This window comes from Anolis carolinensis, chromosome 2 (assembly GCF_035594765.1).
Source record: "Anolis carolinensis isolate JA03-04 chromosome 2, rAnoCar3.1.pri, whole genome shotgun sequence".
NCBI classification, from domain to species: domain Eukaryota; kingdom Metazoa; phylum Chordata; class Lepidosauria; order Squamata; family Dactyloidae; genus Anolis; species Anolis carolinensis.
In genome coordinates, this window is record NC_085842.1 from 102,825,203 (window position 1) to 102,844,504 (window position 19,302).

General features: G+C 38.6%; 1 protein-coding gene across 4 annotated transcripts in view; it reads right to left on the reverse strand.

Moving 5' to 3' along the window:
- Positions 1-19,302, reverse strand: part of spock1 (SPARC (osteonectin), cwcv and kazal like domains proteoglycan 1) — an 862,727-nt gene that overhangs the window by 615,412 nt on the left and 228,013 nt on the right. For all 4 annotated transcript variants that reach the window (XR_010003848.1, XR_010003847.1, XM_062973887.1 and 1 more), the window contains exon 3: positions 13,234-13,279. Coding sequence is in view for 2 of the 4 variants with exons in the window: in XM_062973887.1 (XP_062829957.1) it covers positions 13,234-13,279 (46 nt within the window). In the remaining 2 variants the exon portion in view is untranslated. The remainder of the gene's footprint in view (positions 1-13,233; positions 13,280-19,302) is intronic.

Genomic DNA, 19,302 nt, shown 5'->3' on the forward strand with positions numbered 1-19,302 from the left:
AAAAATTTGCAAACCCCAGAAATGATTGTAATTGCCTCCTTGTTTGAGGCACTCCCCATTCTTTCACATCTGCTACTTTAGCTGGATCCATAGCTAACCCTTCTGGAGATATCCGATACCCCAGAAAGTCAATTTGAGTTTTATTGAATTCACATTTGGACAGTTTTGCGTACAGCTTTGCTTCTCTTAGTCTCTGCAAAACTTCCCGGACCAATTTTACGTGCTTTTCCTTATCTTCAGTTACAATCAAGATATCATCAAGAAATATGAATACCCCTCTGTACAATAACGGGTGTAGTATTTCATTTATAAGCTGCATAAAGCAGCCGCCTCCGTTTTTTAACCCGAAAGGCAAAATTTCGTATTCAAAATGGCCGAATGCGCAGGAAAATGCAGTTTTCCAAGTATCCTCCGGTTTGATCCTTAATTTATGATACGCTTCAATTAAATCCAGTTTAGTAAATATGCTCCCTTTCTTCAATACGGTAATTAAATCCTTGACTAAGGGCATAGGGTATTTATTGTCCTTAGTAATTGCGTTTAAATTTCGATAATCAATGCACAATCTTAGGGAGTTGTCTTTCTTTCTCCTAAATAACACTGGGGCCCCGAGAGGAGAATTGGATGGCTTAATGAAGCCTCGCGCCAGGTTTTTATCAATGTATTTCCTCAATTCCTCCTTCTCCTGCACAGACATGGGATACACTTTTGGTTTGGGTAAGTTTGCTCCTGGGGTTATTTCAATTTCTACTTCTATATTCCTTTTGGGAGGCAATTTACTGGCCTCTTTCTGATTGAAAACATCCACAAAGTCCCTGTATTCAGGTGGCAATAGCTGTGGGTCTATTTCCCCTGCTTCATCTTCCTCGTCCTCCTCTTCTGCAATTTTGCTTATCTCCCATTGCATCTGCTGTTCTTTGAATGCTAGGCTTTTTCCTCTCCAATCTACTTCAGGATTTGCCTGTTCGAGCCATGGTATCCCTAATATTACGTGGTATGTGGCAATAGGGGCTATCACAAAGGATATTCTTCCTTCCCATTTGCCTATTTTACATGGGATTCCTCGTATTTCCTTTGTAGATACTTCCCCAGCAGCGACTGATCCATCTAGCTGCGAAAATGCAATTGGGGAGTCAAGCGCCATCTGCTGGCATTTCAGCGCTCCTGCTAACTCCGGGGTTATGATATTTCTAGAACACCCACAATCCACAAATGCCTTGCAGGTGGCCCGATTTTCTAGCCCTGAGAGGCAGATTGGCACTACTATCATGCGGTTGTCCCGACTCACCAGTTTTTCTGAAGATTCTGGGGCCTGCACCTCCTCTTCCGCGCGCCTCCCGGTTGCTGGCTTGGGCTTTGGGGCTTTTGGCGGCTCCCCCTTCCGGGCCCAGCATTCTGCTGCTCGATGGCCCGTCTTCCCACATACAAAGCATCCCGGTTTAGGTTTGTTGTCATCTCCTCTGGAGGGAATCCCCGGCCTCCCTCCGGGTCTTTCCTGCTTCCTCGTTTCTCCTCGACCCCTCGCCACCGGTCTTTGCTGGCCGCTGCCGCTCCTGAAGCGCTTTACTTGGGCCAGGGTGGATTCGACGCGCCCCGCTAGTTGAATCCATCCCTGGAGCGTTTCGGGGTCGTCTCTGTGCGCTGCCCAGCTGAAAATCTCGGGGCGTAGTCCCTCTTTAAATAACTCCACTTTGGTCACTTCAGACCATTCTGGTACCCTTTCCGCGAGGTGAAGGAATTCCTCTGCGTACTCGGGCACTGTTTTGTCCCTCTGCTTTATTCCTTTCAGCTGGTCTCGAGCCCTCAATTGCTCTAGCCGGTCTCTGAACCGGTTTTCCAGTGCGGCGAGGAAGCGGGGCACTGACCTCAGGCATGGGTCGCGTCTGGCATGAAGCTGCACATACCAGCTGGCTGCTCCTCGCTTCAGTGTGTTGCCGATGGCTCGAACCCTGCTTGCCTCGGAGGGGAATGTGTGTGCATTGTCTTCCATGTATCCTCTGATGCTAATTAGAAAAAAGTTCAGTTCATCTGATTCCCCTCCGTATTCTAGTTTGAGATCTTCCCTTCTAGGCATCCATTCTGCAGCCCGTTGATGCTGTCTGGGAGGCATGGGGAAGGGTTGCATCAGGTTTCCTCGGGCGGCTCCTTGGAACACGCCGCGCCCCACTCCGGTGGTCATTCTGCGCGGCTCCCGAAAGTCTGCCGCCGCTGTCGGCTCTTCCGCCCATCCGCATACTGGCCTTGCTGTAGCCCCCTCATCTCGCCTTTCCTCATCGTACGGCACATCCTCCTCCTCTTCCTGGATCCCCCGCTCCTCTCCGCCTTCGTCTGCAAATCCACTGGACCCGATCCCTGGCCCCAGTGGCCTTTCCACCCCGACGCCCATTCGGGGGGTTGGGAGCTCTGTTGGAGATGGCGGCCTCAGAGTTCCCAGGGCTCGCTGACGCTCCACTTCTCGCGCCATTTTGTCCCGGAACTCCAGCTCCCGCCAGTATTCCTCATCTCCCTCGTCCCTTGCCGCCACGGGACTCTGCGTTGACGCTCGCTGGCCCCTCTGGCTCCAATCTCCTTCTTTACTTGGTTCTCTCTCGGCGCCATATCGGCTGGGCTCCTTTTGGAGATTCTCTTCCAATAATGGCACCAATCTCCCCACGGTTTCCGACAGCCTGGATAAATTAGTTTCCAGGATGGATAACCGCAGGGCCACGGTCTCCGGCATACTTCCTCCAGATCCCCAACTGGTTTCTGCAGCCGCAGAGACGCCTCTTCCTCCCCTGGGAATTCTCTGGGTCACGCCGTTCGGCCTGGGGTACCCCGTAGAGGAAGCTATGGCTTGCAGCGTTTCTTCTCCCTTCGGCCGGGCCCCTTGCAAAGGCCTCTCTGCCCCATTTGGGCTTTGATCTCCTTCTTCACTCATTATCACTTCACTGCGAATTCCGCAGGAGGGTGAGAAATGGATTCTCGACTTTAATGTCGGGCTCACTTCAAAGGACCAGTCTGAACGCAGATCAAAGATAGCTGCTCTCAAATCCAATCTTTATTGAAGAATACATGACTTTGGAAAAGTCGAGAATGACCTAATGTTTACATACATCTAATTTTATCACTTCTGATGCAACGTAATATCACACGCAAATATCATCATCAAACCCCACCTTCGGGATCACATTTCTACCATGATTTCTATTCCCACACACTACAGCAATTATAATTGTTTATACTTTCAACTCTGAGTTCCCAGGCTCATTTTATCTCCTCCCGCCAGGTGCTTGCAGGGTTGTTTTATGTTATGAAGTCAGATTCAGGGCTTGGAAATTCAGCCCTGGGATCTGGCTCCATGACACTGGCCCTTTGCTAACTGGAAACTATTGTTTCTCCATATTTTGTCCTGACATTAGTTCCTTGTTTAGAATATGCACAGAGTCTTTGCTAAATGCTATATAGTAAAGACTGGTTTTCTTTTGACATTCATTTGTGTGCTCTAAGTTTGCTATATAGTCTCTTGTTCCTCTTCCTTTTCTAACTCCAGCTTGGACAACTTGCCTTCCTTACTCTACAGTAAAAGACATTGCTGGAAACTTTTGTGTGCATAGGAAGTTAATGCATAGTTGCCATGGTTATTATCAGCCCTGGTCCCTTTTTCTGAGGAATGGTATGTATATTAAGCATTCCCAGTTGGTGGGCTATTTTTTTGTTTTCCAGATTTATGTTAGAATTTGCATGGATTCTATCTCTGCAGCTTGAAACAGTTCTTTCTTCCTCATGGTTTATTTCTCTCAAGTGCTCTGACAGCCTGTCATATTCTATTACATGCCTTGTACATCTCCTGACAGAATTACTCTCAGACTCCCTGAAACACTCAAACCCTCCCAAAGTGTTATGGTGGTAGAATGCAAAGTCACAGCCACTTTAGTCTGGACCAGTATGCAAATGCATCTTGAAACCAACAAAGACCAAAAACCTCACAACCTCTGAGGATGCCTGCCATAGATATGGGCGAAACGTCAGGAGAGAATACTTCTAGAACATGGCCATACAGCCCGGAAAACATACAACAACCCAAAGACCAAAAAGTTGGTGGTATAAGGTTCTGTAGACTTAAGTTTACAATCAGCACTGAGGAGAGGAACATATGGATCCTGAGACTTAACGCTTTAGATCTCCTCTATGAGGTACCTCAGGACATTATTCTCCACCATAATAAAACTGCTAAGAGAGGATTATTTGTGGAGGGGGTAGTTAGAGTTTGGTTTCCACTAACATTTTCAATAGGAGCCAAGGTTTCCATACATTTGTGGTTATGAAATGGATAGTGGCAATGAGTTGAGATTCAGCAGAAAAAGCAGTGATACTAGTGGTGAATAGATTATAGGGATTCAAAATTGCAATTAGTTTCCTCTTCTGGGTAAAATTAGAAATAGTTTTGCTCATTTTTATGATTTTTCACATTTTGTGATGTTTAAAAAATTGGATTAATTCAATCGTGTGATTTTTGTTTGCATAAAATGCAATGCTTTTCATTTGAATCCTGCTTTTGTGCTAACTTTTTTCTTGTATAAAATACTATGGAAAAAAAACTTGCCCACCTTCATTCTCACTGAAGAATGAAAAATCCTGTGATAGTCCAATTTTTGAAAATGTAAGTCATTACAGGGTTTCCAATACATGCAATGATTTAGGACCATGATATCTATTTAACTACTCATTCCCACAAGTCAAAAACAGAGATTCTGTCAGATATAGTGATCTCCTTGGGGAACTTCCTTTCATTGGTAACTCTTAGGCAGGCAGTACAGAGACTCTGATGTCCTATTTGTGAGGAATTGTAGAAGAGACTGGAAAGGAGTTGTTGTTGGCGATAGCTGATTGGCTGAGCCAGTCAGGATTCTGATTGGCTGCTGCATCTAGCCTGGCACTGAGACCAATGGTTTTCAACTGTCACTTTTATTCTGGAGAGAGAAAAAGTAGCTGACAGGAATTTGGTCAGGAATAAAATGGCTGCCATGCCCTCCTGAGTTTGATTACTTAAAAAAAGGAAATGAGGCATATTTAAAAGGACTGCTATACAGTTGCCCTGTGTGTGTTTTGAACTTTTGAACCTGAATAAAGATACTGTTACTGTTACATTCAAGCCTAAGTGACAATCTTATTACACAGCAGAGTTTATCATGATTTAAAGACTGTGATAAAGCTTCTATTTACCTATTTATTTCTACGAACAATCACACTATTGTCCTTTGGCTTCTTATTGGCCACCACTACAAATGTACACTGAACTAGATGTGTATTTGATCTAATCCAGCATGCCCTTTCTTTTAACTTGTTTTAATTGTAATTTTACTATTTATTATTTTTTATTGCTAGGATTGTGTTTTTATTGTTAGGGACTAAAAGTGGTATAAACTTTTGTCTTTAATTACAATATCAATTAATTTCTTCTACATCATGGTATACAAATATTACAATATGTTGATATAGTACAATATAGTAATTTATTGGCAGTATCATGCTATGCTAATAATATAATATTGTATGTACATTTAATTTGTAAGCTGCTCTGAGTCCCCTTCGGGGTGAGAAGGGCGGGATATAAATGTATCAAATAAATAAATAATAAATAAATAAATGTGCATGTGTGTCTACATGTATGTGTGTGTGTTTGTGTGCATCTATATAAGATTATGTCTGTCTCTTCACCTAGAAGAAATTACTGTCTTTTCTTAAAACAGCCTTCTGTCCCTTCACAGCCTTCCTTATTTTATCTCTATAGTCTCATATGCCAATATATGTCTGACTATGATCTTTGCTCCTTACTACTTTCCTTAACTGTACAGATCTTTTGGATCCCTTGGTGATTCTGCCCTGCACATCTTTTTCATGGTACATCAACCTCTTCCTTCATTTCCTGCATTTAAAAAACCCTTTCTGTGCAAGAAAGTCTTGGACAAAGTTTTGATTTTTATCTGTGGCAGAAATGAAGCAGACATACATAGAAGAGATTTGAAATGTAGCCCTGCACTCATTTAATATAGCTTCTTTTATTCCTCTCTTTTATTGCTTTTATTGTTCTTTGAGATGATGAGTACCTTGAGGAAAAGACCTGTAAAATTGTGACACATACACTCACAGATATGAATGAAACTGCTCATACCACAGACTTTTAAAAAGTTTTTTTCATCCTATATATGTAGAGCATATAAGAACTCCTTTTCCAGTTTTATTTTAAGTTCACCACTCTCATATTAACAAGTGGAATTACTGTACACAACAGAAATAATAAAGAGCCACCTAAAATCACACTTTAATACTTCTTTTCTAGTGACCATTGTTGAAAGTCCCCTTCTGGGTGAGAAGAGCGGGATATAAATGTAGTAAATAAATAAATAAATAAAGTTTGATAACAGACTCTGCTTAATGAGCATCAATGGAAACGCTGTTTGATCCCATGAAGAAAGATGTTTTTCATAAAAAAAAAAATTAAACAAGGCACAAAGGCTCATAGAATCAGAATTTTTTTAATGTATACAACACTCACGTTACTCTACAAAGACAACCATATTGTGATAAATGGCAATTTAATGTTTTACAGTCATTCTAGAAAGTCCAACCCCAAAAGTTTTAAATTGCGTATTGTATTGTTTTTAGCACTGTTCATTGCTGCGAGTCTCTTCTGAGTGAAAGCAGCAGCATAATCACAAGGAATCTGAAATTCCCCATTATTTTTACATTCCACAATATCCAATGGAATCTTATTTTTCAACAGAATGGGCACTTACACACCCAAACTATTTTGGACAAAAGGTCAAAACCAGCTTTCTGTCCAGTAGTAGGCCTGTCTTAAATTCTGGACATGTTAATTCCAAGAGTAAAAGAACACACAGTATTGCAGTGTATGAAATCTCAACTCTAGTTTTCTTTTCCCTATTGGATGCCATTGTTAGTCCACAGGGGAATGAGAGGAGGGAAACATCCTTTCATCCTCTTACATCTCTCACTCTCCTTGCTATTCTTTCATTCTCTGTCAAGTTCTCACATCTGAAGTAGAAGAACTTCTGCTAAGGTATCTAAGGAGAAAAAGTGAATCAATACTGTAATCTTAGTAGAGAATAGAATACTAATGATAATCATAACACTTAAATTACTGTCCTGTAAATTCCCATTCCAGCTTTATGACCAGGAAGATTTCCTACCAATATCTTTTCCATTTCTCTCCTGCTTCACTTAAAAACAACAGCAATGAGATTGCAAGTTGAAAAACCCTTCTTGTGAGATTCTGAAACTTCAAAGAGGGGATGAGTTAAAAATGTTTGAGAAACATCATATTAAGGAGCTAACACTCCAGGCAAATTAAATTAGCATTGAAATTACTACAAGAAAGACTGATACATTAATAAGTTGCAATGTCCTTGTTTGTCTTTGGAATGATTTCTGTGCTGTTGTTGTCTTTTTATATACCTCACCACCACCACCACTACCACTGTGATCATCACCAGCAACAACACATTTGGGATAAAACTCTCAAGACACCTTAAGAATAACATGGATGGTAAGGACAGATTTGTGTTAGATATTAGTTCCATATGGTGTTGTATCGGAAGTCATGTGTGGTGGTTCACGGGTGGGAATGGGGAGGTGGCAGTACTGGGGAAATAATATTTATATTTTGATTGTTGCATCTCAGTGATTGCATTTTGTTGTTTTTTCTCTTTCTCACATATCACAATAAAATGTATACAAAAAAGAATAACTTGAATGAGGCAATCCATTTGGTTTTCATTGAATGTCAATAGTTTTCTTATGTGATTGGCAACCTGAATCCAGTGCATGTTTACTTTGATGAAAGCCTCTTTTAGTTTAGTGGGACCTACTGTATGAAGTGCAAATAGGATGGATATTTAGCTCAAAAGAAGGAGATGGGAAACCTGTTTTTTCTTGTCTTTTTGCTCTATGCACATTTATACTCACACATACAGAGAACATAATCAAATACCACTTTAACTGTAATTTGCTGTGGTGCAAACTTTCACTGTGGTGTTGATGCCTGAGTACTGGGCTAGGTTTGATGACGAGATCTAAAGCTCAAATGTATAACTAACTGTAGTCTTCAAATTTACCTGTTTGGGATAGTCTTATTGATTTCCATCAGAGTGACTGAAAAAAAAGGTTGTAAGACTTTTTTTTTATAAGAGTGTGGCTTGTAATGAAATTCTTAGTAATAAAAAGATATTCTGTGTTGCTTTCTATCAATAATCTCATCATGATTTTGCCCTAAGGAAACAGGACCCATCTAACTGTCAGAGTGAATTATCTTATGATGGCCAGCCAATTTATGAGGTCTGATTGCTCAATAGCTTGATCAATAATTTTAAAGAGGTCACTAATTATATGTCAAAAGACCATGGTTATGTTTTGATTTTCTGTGTAAGGATGTGCGCATGTGAAGCGCATGAAGGGCTGGAGGGGAGATGTGCTGAGAACCTGAGAATTTGGCATTCACAACAGAAGCGGCTGATTAGCATGATAACTAAGGCAATTGCTAATATAGGAGAAGCAACTGATATCATTAAAATACTAAGAACATAAGGATATTAGCATCCAAGAAAATAGAAGGCAATAAAAATTAACAGCAAAATAAGAGCATGTGGATTAAAATGGTCACATTTAAACAAAGACTGAAACTGAAGCCTATCCCCTCCAAATGCATCCACATATCAAATCACTATAGAAAGCTGAACAGAAAATAGGCACATCCATTGCACAAACATAAAAATTATACAGTAACAATCACATATGCAAATGCTAATATGTCTACAGATGAAACTTATTCAAGTTGAAAAAGATGCTATTTAAATCATTGAAATGAGAAGATTCAAGTAGTCCACATGCAACAGAGCATGTAGTCCAAACAGGGATATACCGATTAGTATTCAGAAGCAGCAGATCATGAATTATGCATACCTGACTGCCTAAACCCTAGTCCGAAGATGAGCATCAAGAAAAATGCCGGATATAAATCTGGAGCACAGCAGCCTAGGGCAAAGCAGCTCTTTAGCACAAATTAAATTATTCCATCTTGAATATAGTTTTCGAACTCACTAGGAAAAATACTGATCTATAATGGATTTGACATGCATCACATTGCAAACCAATGAATATGGAAGAGTTAGTCTGTCATGCATCTGGAGATTGGCTGGGATTTTTTTCTTATCAAGTTCCTGGTTAGCTATTACACAGTAATTTACAAGAATGCATGACTTGTAACACTGACCACCACTCTTTTTAAATATGCAACAGTGCCAGCTCTGCTTGTTTTCAGGAGACACCATGCGGAGTAGAAATGATCAATAGCATCTGCTTAAATTTTAATGAGGCAAGATTTAGGGAAGGTTAATTGTCCCACATGTTCTCCTTGCCAATAACAGAGACTTAATGAAACACAGTTTCAGGCAGCTTTGTTTTTATCTGATTTGGTGGTTTTCAGAACACCAGAGCATTCTTCTACTATACTGCTAGCTTCAGTGGCAATATAGAAAAACAATACTGTCCTACAGGGAAGGAATGGAAATTTGCACACTTTCCCAAAACAGCACACTTTCCCAAAACTGTACAGGAATTTGAGCAGCTGTGTAACTTTGCAGTAAACAAGTTGGAATGCTGCACAATCTAAATACTATGCAAAGAATGGTAAAAGGTGACCCAATCTTGATCAAGGGCAGGAAGAGGAACACTTCCTGATACTCAGAGCTCACTGCATTTATCTCATGTTACTCTAATGTGATTGAGAAACTATTGCTGAAATACCTGAAAGTATTTTATGGGTGGAAAAAGAAACATCCTTTTCTAGAGGCTGTGTCTGGATCATTTTAAGCAACAGCAATATGCTACCTGCATGGGACCATAAGCAAATACTTGGTTACAGAACAGACGACTACCACTAGGTCAAAATATGACTTGGTCAGTGGGGGGAAAAAGAATAGATTTTGAAGGAGGGAGGGAGCAAGAGCAAAAATTCTGAGAAACAGTCCAATGTAAAATCCAAATACTATCAAGGATTCTAGCACAAATTCTTATCTGAAAAGTCTATGGCTGGTCACAGCAACAAGTGAGAGTTGTCATATTATTTTCCTTCAATACATGTAGCCTGTCATAATGTAGATTCTGTGTATCTCTGGATGACCAAAACCAAGCTGGGTGGACCAGGAAGTGAACTCTGGGGAAACCAGACACATGTCATAGTTGGAGAGACAAAATGAGAAATGTAAAATCTATACATTATGACAGCCTACATGTTCCTTTTCTATTTTACCTTTCTCATAGTAGATGGTTCTTGATTGGTGACCTTACTGATGCCATCATTTAGAAAGATTGCTTTTGTTGAGTCATACATTTCATCATTGCTTTCCCAGTTTATATCCTCCGGTTTACATGCTACATTGTAGTGCTTGCTCCTCACTCCCATTTTTATGTAGCATGCAGGAGAGAAATATATTTTTGACATTTTATCTTTTAGAACATTTGAAGAGTATACCCTTTGCCCTAAGAGATTTTTGCACTCATGATGAAACAATCATATTTAGCACCACAGTCTTTCAGTGATAGCATGACAGAATTGCTAACACTGACCTTTGGTTTTTAGACTGAAAAATCAAACCATGACATTGCTTGTAGACATCCCCAGCAACAAACTTTTCAAAAAAGGAAATGCAGCAATAAGAATAGGATGGAAATACAACAAATGATGTTTGGTAGATTTCTTCATGGTGGCCAAAACATGCCTGTTATAAATTAGACAGCTCCCTCCCCACAATCACAGAAACTGAAATAACAAGTGAGCAAATATGGACACATATCTGCAGTAAGGATTCCATGACAGCAATCTTATGCAAAGGGAAAGATCCACATTAAAACATGTGGAAAACAGTACTTGGAATCTAGGCACTGTACAGAACACATAAAGGGTGTCTGACACTACTTTCTCACTTTTGTGATTATTAGTGTGTAGTGCTTTTATACTTTACTAGCTTAAGTATGTATACTTAATGTATACCCAGTATACATTTTCTAGTGGGACAAACAATAAAACAATGACTGTTTCTAATAAATAGCATATAAAATGCAAACTGGACAACACTAGGTACATTAATCAATGGTTGCCTTGAATGAGTCACACTCTTAGTCTCAGAGAAGGGTACAGAAATACATTCTTAAATTGTTGCCTTGAGCAAGTAAACTCTTTTGACCTTGAGCCACATTCTCACAATCTCAGTTTGTCATCACCTCCCCTTTCAAAATATGTTTTAATACATTAATTGCTTTCCTTTGTGGTGGAAAAATGCTGGACATGGCTTTCAAGGCTGTGTGTGTTTTTGCCTCATCCTACATCCCATATTGGGTCTTTTCGTGGCCTAACCACCTAAATGGCATCAGAGCCTGCATTTTCTTAGAAGTCACAGACTCTCAGCTTTGGAGCAAAAGTGTGCGCGCACACACACAACTTCTAAAATATAAATCTTCAAATATTTGTTAAATTGCTTACTTTCTTATGGGGTGGATGCCCATATGGTCTTTAGGGCAGTGTTTTTTGCCTCATGGTGAGGCTTCTCTAGACTGAGAATGCCATTTTATTTACCAGTAGCTAATCCTTTGTATCTATATATTGCCCTCTTGAGTGCTGCATGCATACATCACAATAGGCCAATAGTTAATCCTTTCTATCTATACACTGCCCTTATGTGGTTGCAACCGAGCACTACATATAGTTTTTATTTTGGGGGCCCTTGTCCCAAAACAGGTCACTTTTTTAGTCCAAACTCCTTGATTATTTAAGTTGGATATTGAAGGGTATGTATGCCAGGTTTGGTCCAGATCCATCAAGCCATGTAGTATCCTTTGTGGATCAAACAACCAACCAACCATACCTTGACTTCTATGTATATAGATTACTAGTATAGTATGTTTGTACAGAGCTAAATATCCTGTTTGATCTCCCACAATACTACTGCAAACTGTTTGCACAGACAAGGTCTGATGTCAAGCCACATTTGCAGCCGGCAGGCAAAGCCTAAGACTCACAGGGGGTGGGGTGGGTGAGGTGTTGTATTTGAAGGCCGCAATGAAGGAGGCCAGAGTTAATTGGGGGCAGTTGTTTTCACCGGTCCTAATCACATGATGGGGGGCAGGGTATTTAAGGCCAAGCTATCCCTCGTCAGTCCTCCTTCCATTTTTGCATTGACTACTCTGGGTGCTCGTATGTCCTGGGAAGTGGCTAGAAGAGTGATCCCTGGCCCAGGGACAGTTCTCGCTAGGTAGCTAATAACCCAAGACTTATTTATGTCTTTACAGATTAATAGTGTTTTAGTTCACAAGTGATTTCATAAATTCTAAATAAAGAAATAGGCCAGGAAATTGTCCCTTTTGATCCATTTTCCTGTGTCTGGTCACTGTTGGAGTTCAAATATCTGTGAGAAGGATCTTTTCTGTTTTGTTTCTACTGATCAGCAGCATTTCAGAGGTGTTTTTGCATTTGTGCTGTAGTGTTCTGTAACAAATGGTGTAACACATTTCTCCTATGCATCTGTATCTGTCTCCAAAAATCAAAGAGAAGTTTAGCTTGAGGAAAAGGCACAACTGGAAATAGTTAAGCACTTTCAAAAACCATTTTGTTTTCTAAAGCAATCTTGATGTACCAAATCATTAGTACCGGAATAATTTGTGTTATATCCAATCACTCCTTTTTAAAAACAAAAGACAAAAAAGCCCCAAACAAAACTGCAGTTGAATTCAGTGACACAATCCCATAATAAATCATAGGTAGACATGTGGCTCATTTTTCAGTACCTCATGTTAGACAGGCATTTGGCTAGAATATTTTTCAGGTATTTCTTCAAGAACTGAATCTCAATGATAGGAATAGCCAAAACAATTACTTTTTTAAATTTTGACTTGAACTAGACAGTGAGGAAATTCTGAATATTCACACCATATATCATTTAGGAACAGCACCATAGCCAGAGCCAATATTACAAAACCATACACGTGGCAAGGTAATGTGATAAATCAAAAGAAAGATATGAGATGAGTAAACTAAAAGAGAGCTTCCTTGCTTTGAATTTTTAAAAAAATGTCTAAAATTCTAAAGTACAACAAATGTTGCTTATTCCTAGGGCAAATATAAAAAGTGGTTTTAAAGTTCACAACACAATACAGTTTAACAAATAGAATCTAATAGTTTACCTTGATCGAAGGGCTTGTTTGGATTCCAGTTTCTGAAATAATCATCCTAAATAAAGGAGGGAGATAACATGTTAGAATCAAAGGTAAGCTTTCCTTTGCATCACCATCATCATGGTTGTTGTTCTCATCATCATTGTTACATAGTCAAAGTAATCAAACCTAGTCCCCATGATCAAAATCCTATCTAAATGAATGTATTATACTTTGCACTTTATTCCACCTTATCCCAGATCCAACTGGATGTCCTACCTCACTCTAATGTTTGAGAATGCTTAAAACTTTGTCCTCTTTGCCCCCAAAAGGCACCATAAATATATCATTGCACTTTTGTTTCAACTGCCCTCTCTTTTTACTCCATTCTCCAAATTGGTGGTCTTTTTATCTCATTATTTCATGTTTTAAATGGGTTTTTACTCATATTATTTTGCATTTATATTCATTTTGCATTTGTATTCATTTTATTGTGTTTCACTTATTCAAAGAAGTTGTTTTTATCTGTTTTACTCTTTTTTATTGCTTTCGGGCTTCGCCCTGTGCTAGCTGCCCCGAGTCCCTACAGGAAGATGGAGGTGGGATAGAAAAATAAAGGTTTTTTTTTTTGATTTCCTATTCACTGCTACACTCTTGCATCAAAACAAAAATTGATTTTAAAAAAAACATGCTACTTTCAAACATATTCGCAAAATATGTAAGAAAGCAAGATGATACATTTTGCAATTCAATCTATTGTACTTTCTTTCTATATTGCTCTTTAAAATTCAAAACTATCGTTTTAATTGTTAATTTTAATTTTCAAAATATATAGTTTTAATTATATACATATATCAATCACTACAACTCTTAGAATTTGACAGCCAGCTACTGAGCTACGAATTTATGAATTCAGAGTTCTGAGTTTAGAATAAAGGGGTTTTTGAAGTGGAACTAATCAACACAACATTTTACAGTTCAAAATGACTAAATTACTTCCACAAGCAAATTGTCCTCTTAAAATATTTTACTAAAAATGACCTCCACTATACTTAATTGCTTTTAATTTCCCTCAATATAAAATATAATCAATTTTTTAGCCTTTTAAAATTCTCTAATGTGCCAAATTAGTTAAATTATCTAAATGATTTTCCTAAATGATTGTATCTCAGAAAAAAATATTTACACTTTTTATGATCTAGGCCATCCCAGGAATAATATAAACATAGATATAGATACATAGATACGTATTTCAATAAAGTGAGCGGATACAGTTTTCTTGATCAACTGACACAAATTAGTGGATTCTAAAATAGGCAATTTCGTTTAATTCTATCCTAAGTATTGGATTCCTATTGATAGCTGCAAAACTTGGAGCAACTGAATGTCAGAGCAGGAATGGCAGGTGATCTTTATCTAGTTTTCTCCATGGCTTCCCCAGTGTGGAACAAATGAGATCCACGGAGAATAGGAACACTGAATTGCTCTTTTTCTGGCTCATGACTGGAAGAACAACTTGAGGTTCCCTCTTTTGAGTCACAAGAGCATAGTGAAGATGTAACTTTCAGACCAATCCAAAGTTGCCCTTAGTTCAGCCCATCACTGCTGCCTGGTCCCTTTTTTTCCTTGGGCTGGGCAGCAAAAGAGTCTGTAGCTGGACTATAACTAAATCATAGAGTTGGAATAGATCATAAGGGCCACACAGTCCAAAGCCCTGCCATGCAGTAATACACACAAAACTCCCAATAGATTGACCTCCATCCTCTGTTTAAACATCTCCAGAGAAGGAGAGTCCAACAGACTCTGAAGAGAGCCCTCTAGAGAAAGAGTGTCCAGCAGACTTTTCCACTGTTGAAGACAGGCAGACTGAGTCTTAATTATTAGGGTCCTCTGGTATTTTCCTTTTTAAAGGATGGGGACAACATTTGCCCTCCTCCAGTCTCCTGGGACTTTGGGAATTGTCGCAGATTATTCCTGGTGGTTCTGAGATTACTTCTGCAAGTTCTTTCAATACCTTGTATGTAGTTCATCTGGGCCCATTGACTTAAATTCATTGAGAGTTACCAGATACTTATGTATTTCCTTTTTATCTATTATGTGCTGTATTTTCTATACCACATCATTTGTTACATTTTCATCAGCTGAACATTGTTTTCCTTTTCAGGGAAGATCAAGGCAAAGAAGATGGTGAAAAGTTCTGCCTTTTCTCTGTCTCCTGTTATCACTATATGAACTCCTGTGACCTTTGTTCTTCCTTTTGTAATGGATGTAACAAAAAAGGCCTCTTTATTGTTTTTAATCTCTCTAGAAAGCTTTTCTTATATTCTCCCTACATGTACTGTCTGTACGAATTCTTCTTTGGTTATTTCCTCCTTTACTACTTCTTGTATATGTCCCTTTTAAATCTCAGCTCAATCAAAAGTCCTTTGGTCATCCATGTCATTTCTTAAAACATCTTCCATTTCTCCTGCTCATTGGAAAAGTTTGAAATTGTGTCTTCAATATCTAACATTTAAGAAATTGCCATCCATCATCAATTCCCTTCTTTTTTAAAGTAGTCCTGACCACACCCAGTATTGTCCTAAATTTACTAAAATCAGCTTTCTTAAAGTCTAGAATACATGGCGAACTATGCTTGACTCCCACTTTCAGTGACAGAACAAAGTATAGGGGAACATGGTTGCTCCAACCTAAAGTTGCCACTATTATTTCTATCCCATTAATCTGCTGAGAATCAGAAGTGGAAGAAGTGAATGATGACCCACAAAGCATAGATCACCTTCTGTTCTTTCCTCGGAGATGTATCTTTTCATCAGTATCTGCAGACATCTCCCTGCACTACCCGATAAGTGATCAGCTATTTAAGATACTGCCTCTGTCCAATTGTCAAAGTCTCCAAATGATAAGTGAGCAGTGAAACACACTGTGTTTTTTCTTCAAGCTCAGTGAGCAAAAGAGGAAAGGAGGAGGTGATAAGACCTTAAATTAGCTCTGGCTCTGTCCACAGCTCTTCGTCATGGTGTAAAGCCCCATGACACATTTTACCCTGGCTCTCCTTCCTGCGAGGCTAGCAAATACCTTGGTAAATACTGACAATATAAAAAGAGCTTTCTGCTAAAAATAAGAGAAACTGCGGACAGGAATGAATATATTGTGGCAGAAGTGGTAAAGTTAAGGAAAGGGGGGAAAAACCTGAACTGTTATTATATTGAACTATATGATGCAGAACTTCTATTAGACTTAATTAATTTCACACATTTCCTCAAAAATATTTTGCTATTTGAACAATAATTCACACTTTCTCTGTATCTTAGTCTGCTCCTCCAATAACAACTGAAAGCTTAATTAGACAAGTAGATAGATATATAGCCTATTCACACTATTGAAAGGTCTATGATGCACATTCCAATGGGGATTTCTCTATAGCAGCTGCACATCATGGGAGCCATAATAAAACTGGTAATTAGTTCTTATTAAGAGATAAGATTGGAGGGAGATGCTGTAAAGAATTTTTCTTCTGTTTTTCTTATTCAAGGGAGGATATCTCCACCTCACTGAAAAAACTGAAATATGAAGCCTTCCAAAAACTCAATACTCTAATCAGACAAACTATCAATATAAATTGAGGATTCAATGTTCAACTTGTTTATTATGGACTAAGGTCCACTAAATAATGAGGAAAACAGAAGAAATCTTACCACCAGTAGTTTTTGTTGTTATGCTGGTGGTTGGATGTTGTGTCCTGAAATGTATACCATATATACTCATGCATAAGTCGGTCTCTAGTATAAGTAAAAGGTAGGTTTTGGGTCCAAAATTACAGATTTTAAAGTGACCCATGAAGGTCAGGGGACTAGCCACACTTAGCTAGTCCCTGACCTTCATGGGTCACATTAACATTTCCTTGACTCACTCCACCACAATGCCACTTCTGGTCTTTTTTAAATGTCATGCCAGAAACAAAACCATAGCAGTTCTTTGGCATTTTCCCTCCAAAGCATCACCAAGGGAGCAGATGGGGCCAGTGCTTCCTCAGGAATAGACTAAGTTCTCACCTTCCCCATTCTACTAATGGAAGTACTCTCCTATAACTCTTTTTTTTGATAAGTACTTACATTGACTTGTGGATAAGTTGGCCCAGGTTTTGTGGATGGATTTTTGACTTAAAAATGTAGACTTATACATGCATATGCACAGGAATTGCATGAGACACAGAATTTGGAGGAAAAACACCTAGGCAAATAGATTTTTTTTTCAATTTTTAGTAAGAAAAATCAAACATACCTCAACTTCCTGATTACGTAAGCATTAAAAAAAATGAGGAAAAACAAACAATTGAATTTAAATGCCTCAAAAGAACATTGTCATTTTCCAGTTTTCAACTGTAACAATTCAAGAGCATCATACAATTTAGTTATCTGACATTGATATTACATGATAATGGAATACTAAAATATAAGCTAGAATTTAAGAAGCTTCACACAAGCTAGAACATCTAACATTCTGAATACAGTATTCCCTCACTTATCACTGGGGTTAGGTTCCAGGACCACCCACAATAAGTGAAAATCCACAAAGTAGGGACACTATATTTATTTTAATATTTATACATTATTTTAGTAGTTATACACTATTTCAAGTCTTTATCAACCAATCGTGTGTTGACAAATTGCCTCCTTACCTCCCGTTGCCGCTTGGGCTCCTTTTCTCTCCCTTTAGCTTCTCCTTCCTCCCTTCCTTAGGCAGTAAATTGAATTTTTTATGATTTATAATAGTCTTTTAGAGTTTATTGAAAAACCGCATAACAGCGAATCTGCAAAAAGTGAACCGCGAAGTAGTGAGGGAACACTGTATCTTAGGAGTTCTAAAATGTTGATATATAGATTTTGGCACAGATATTTGGCATCGCAATTCAAAATGTATCTTTTTATTGATTAAATTAATGAGATTAATATAAAATGTTTGAAAATCTACTGCAGATCCTTAAGATATTCTGATATATCACAGACTGAACTTTGCACAAAGAAATTAAAACTGTCATAAAATGACATTCTTTAGCCAAAATGAAGAGAAATTAATGGCTATTTTATATGCAATTGCATTGTAAGATATTGTAAAATTTGTGGATACCCTTGAATCTGGCTTTCAAAGATCCTTTTTTCTTTTTTCAATTATATTAGGGATGCATTTGCTGCAGTTAGAACATGTACTGTTCAATAACTACTTTCTGTTGCAGTATTTTTGTGCTGTGAGGTTTGAAGGTACTATTAAAGTCAAATAAACAATCTGGTTATAGCACTTGCCCTTTTGGAACAGGAATATGCCACTCTATCACAGCAAGAGTGAAATTTCCACTAGCAAACTTGCCGTGTTGGAGGCATATCCTCTTGGCACATCCTCTTTGCATACATAGTACAGATGGGTGAATTTCATTTTTGCTACCTGAATGCACTCTCATGCACTCTCTGTTGAGGTTTCCCTAAAATTCTATAGAATTTTTCTTCAGGGAATGTAAAGTAACAACTCTTTCTGTTTACTAATGCCAAAAAATATCCTACAACAACAACAACAAAGAGCTGAAATAAAAGGGGACATAGTAAAAAGTAGTAACAGTACATTAAACTTAGATCTCATCTTATTCATACTATTATAATTGTTCTGACAGCTACTATAAAGGAAAGGAAAGCAATGTGCTCATAGTAAATGAATAAAAGTAATATCAATTGTTATTGAAATCACATTCCTTAAAACCAAGAGTTCAAGAGCATCCAGGACATAGTCTTTGCCAGCATCTGGAATTTTAATATACTGGTAGACCTATAAAATCCACAGGTTGGAGGGAGAGCCGCAGGTTGTACAGGCCTGCTGTAGACTCTGTCGAGGGAGTATGGGAAGGGTGTGGCAATCTTAGAGGACCTCAGCTGTCATCCACCCTGGTAACCAGGCACATTTGGTGGTGAATACTGGAAGTGTTAGTCCTATAATACAGAGTGGTTAAAGCAACACATTTTTAACCCCTGGTTTCAATTCGTTGAATAATTATGTGAAATCAGTTATGTTTTACTAAATTTGTGTTAATTTTTTTACAATAGTGGAGGG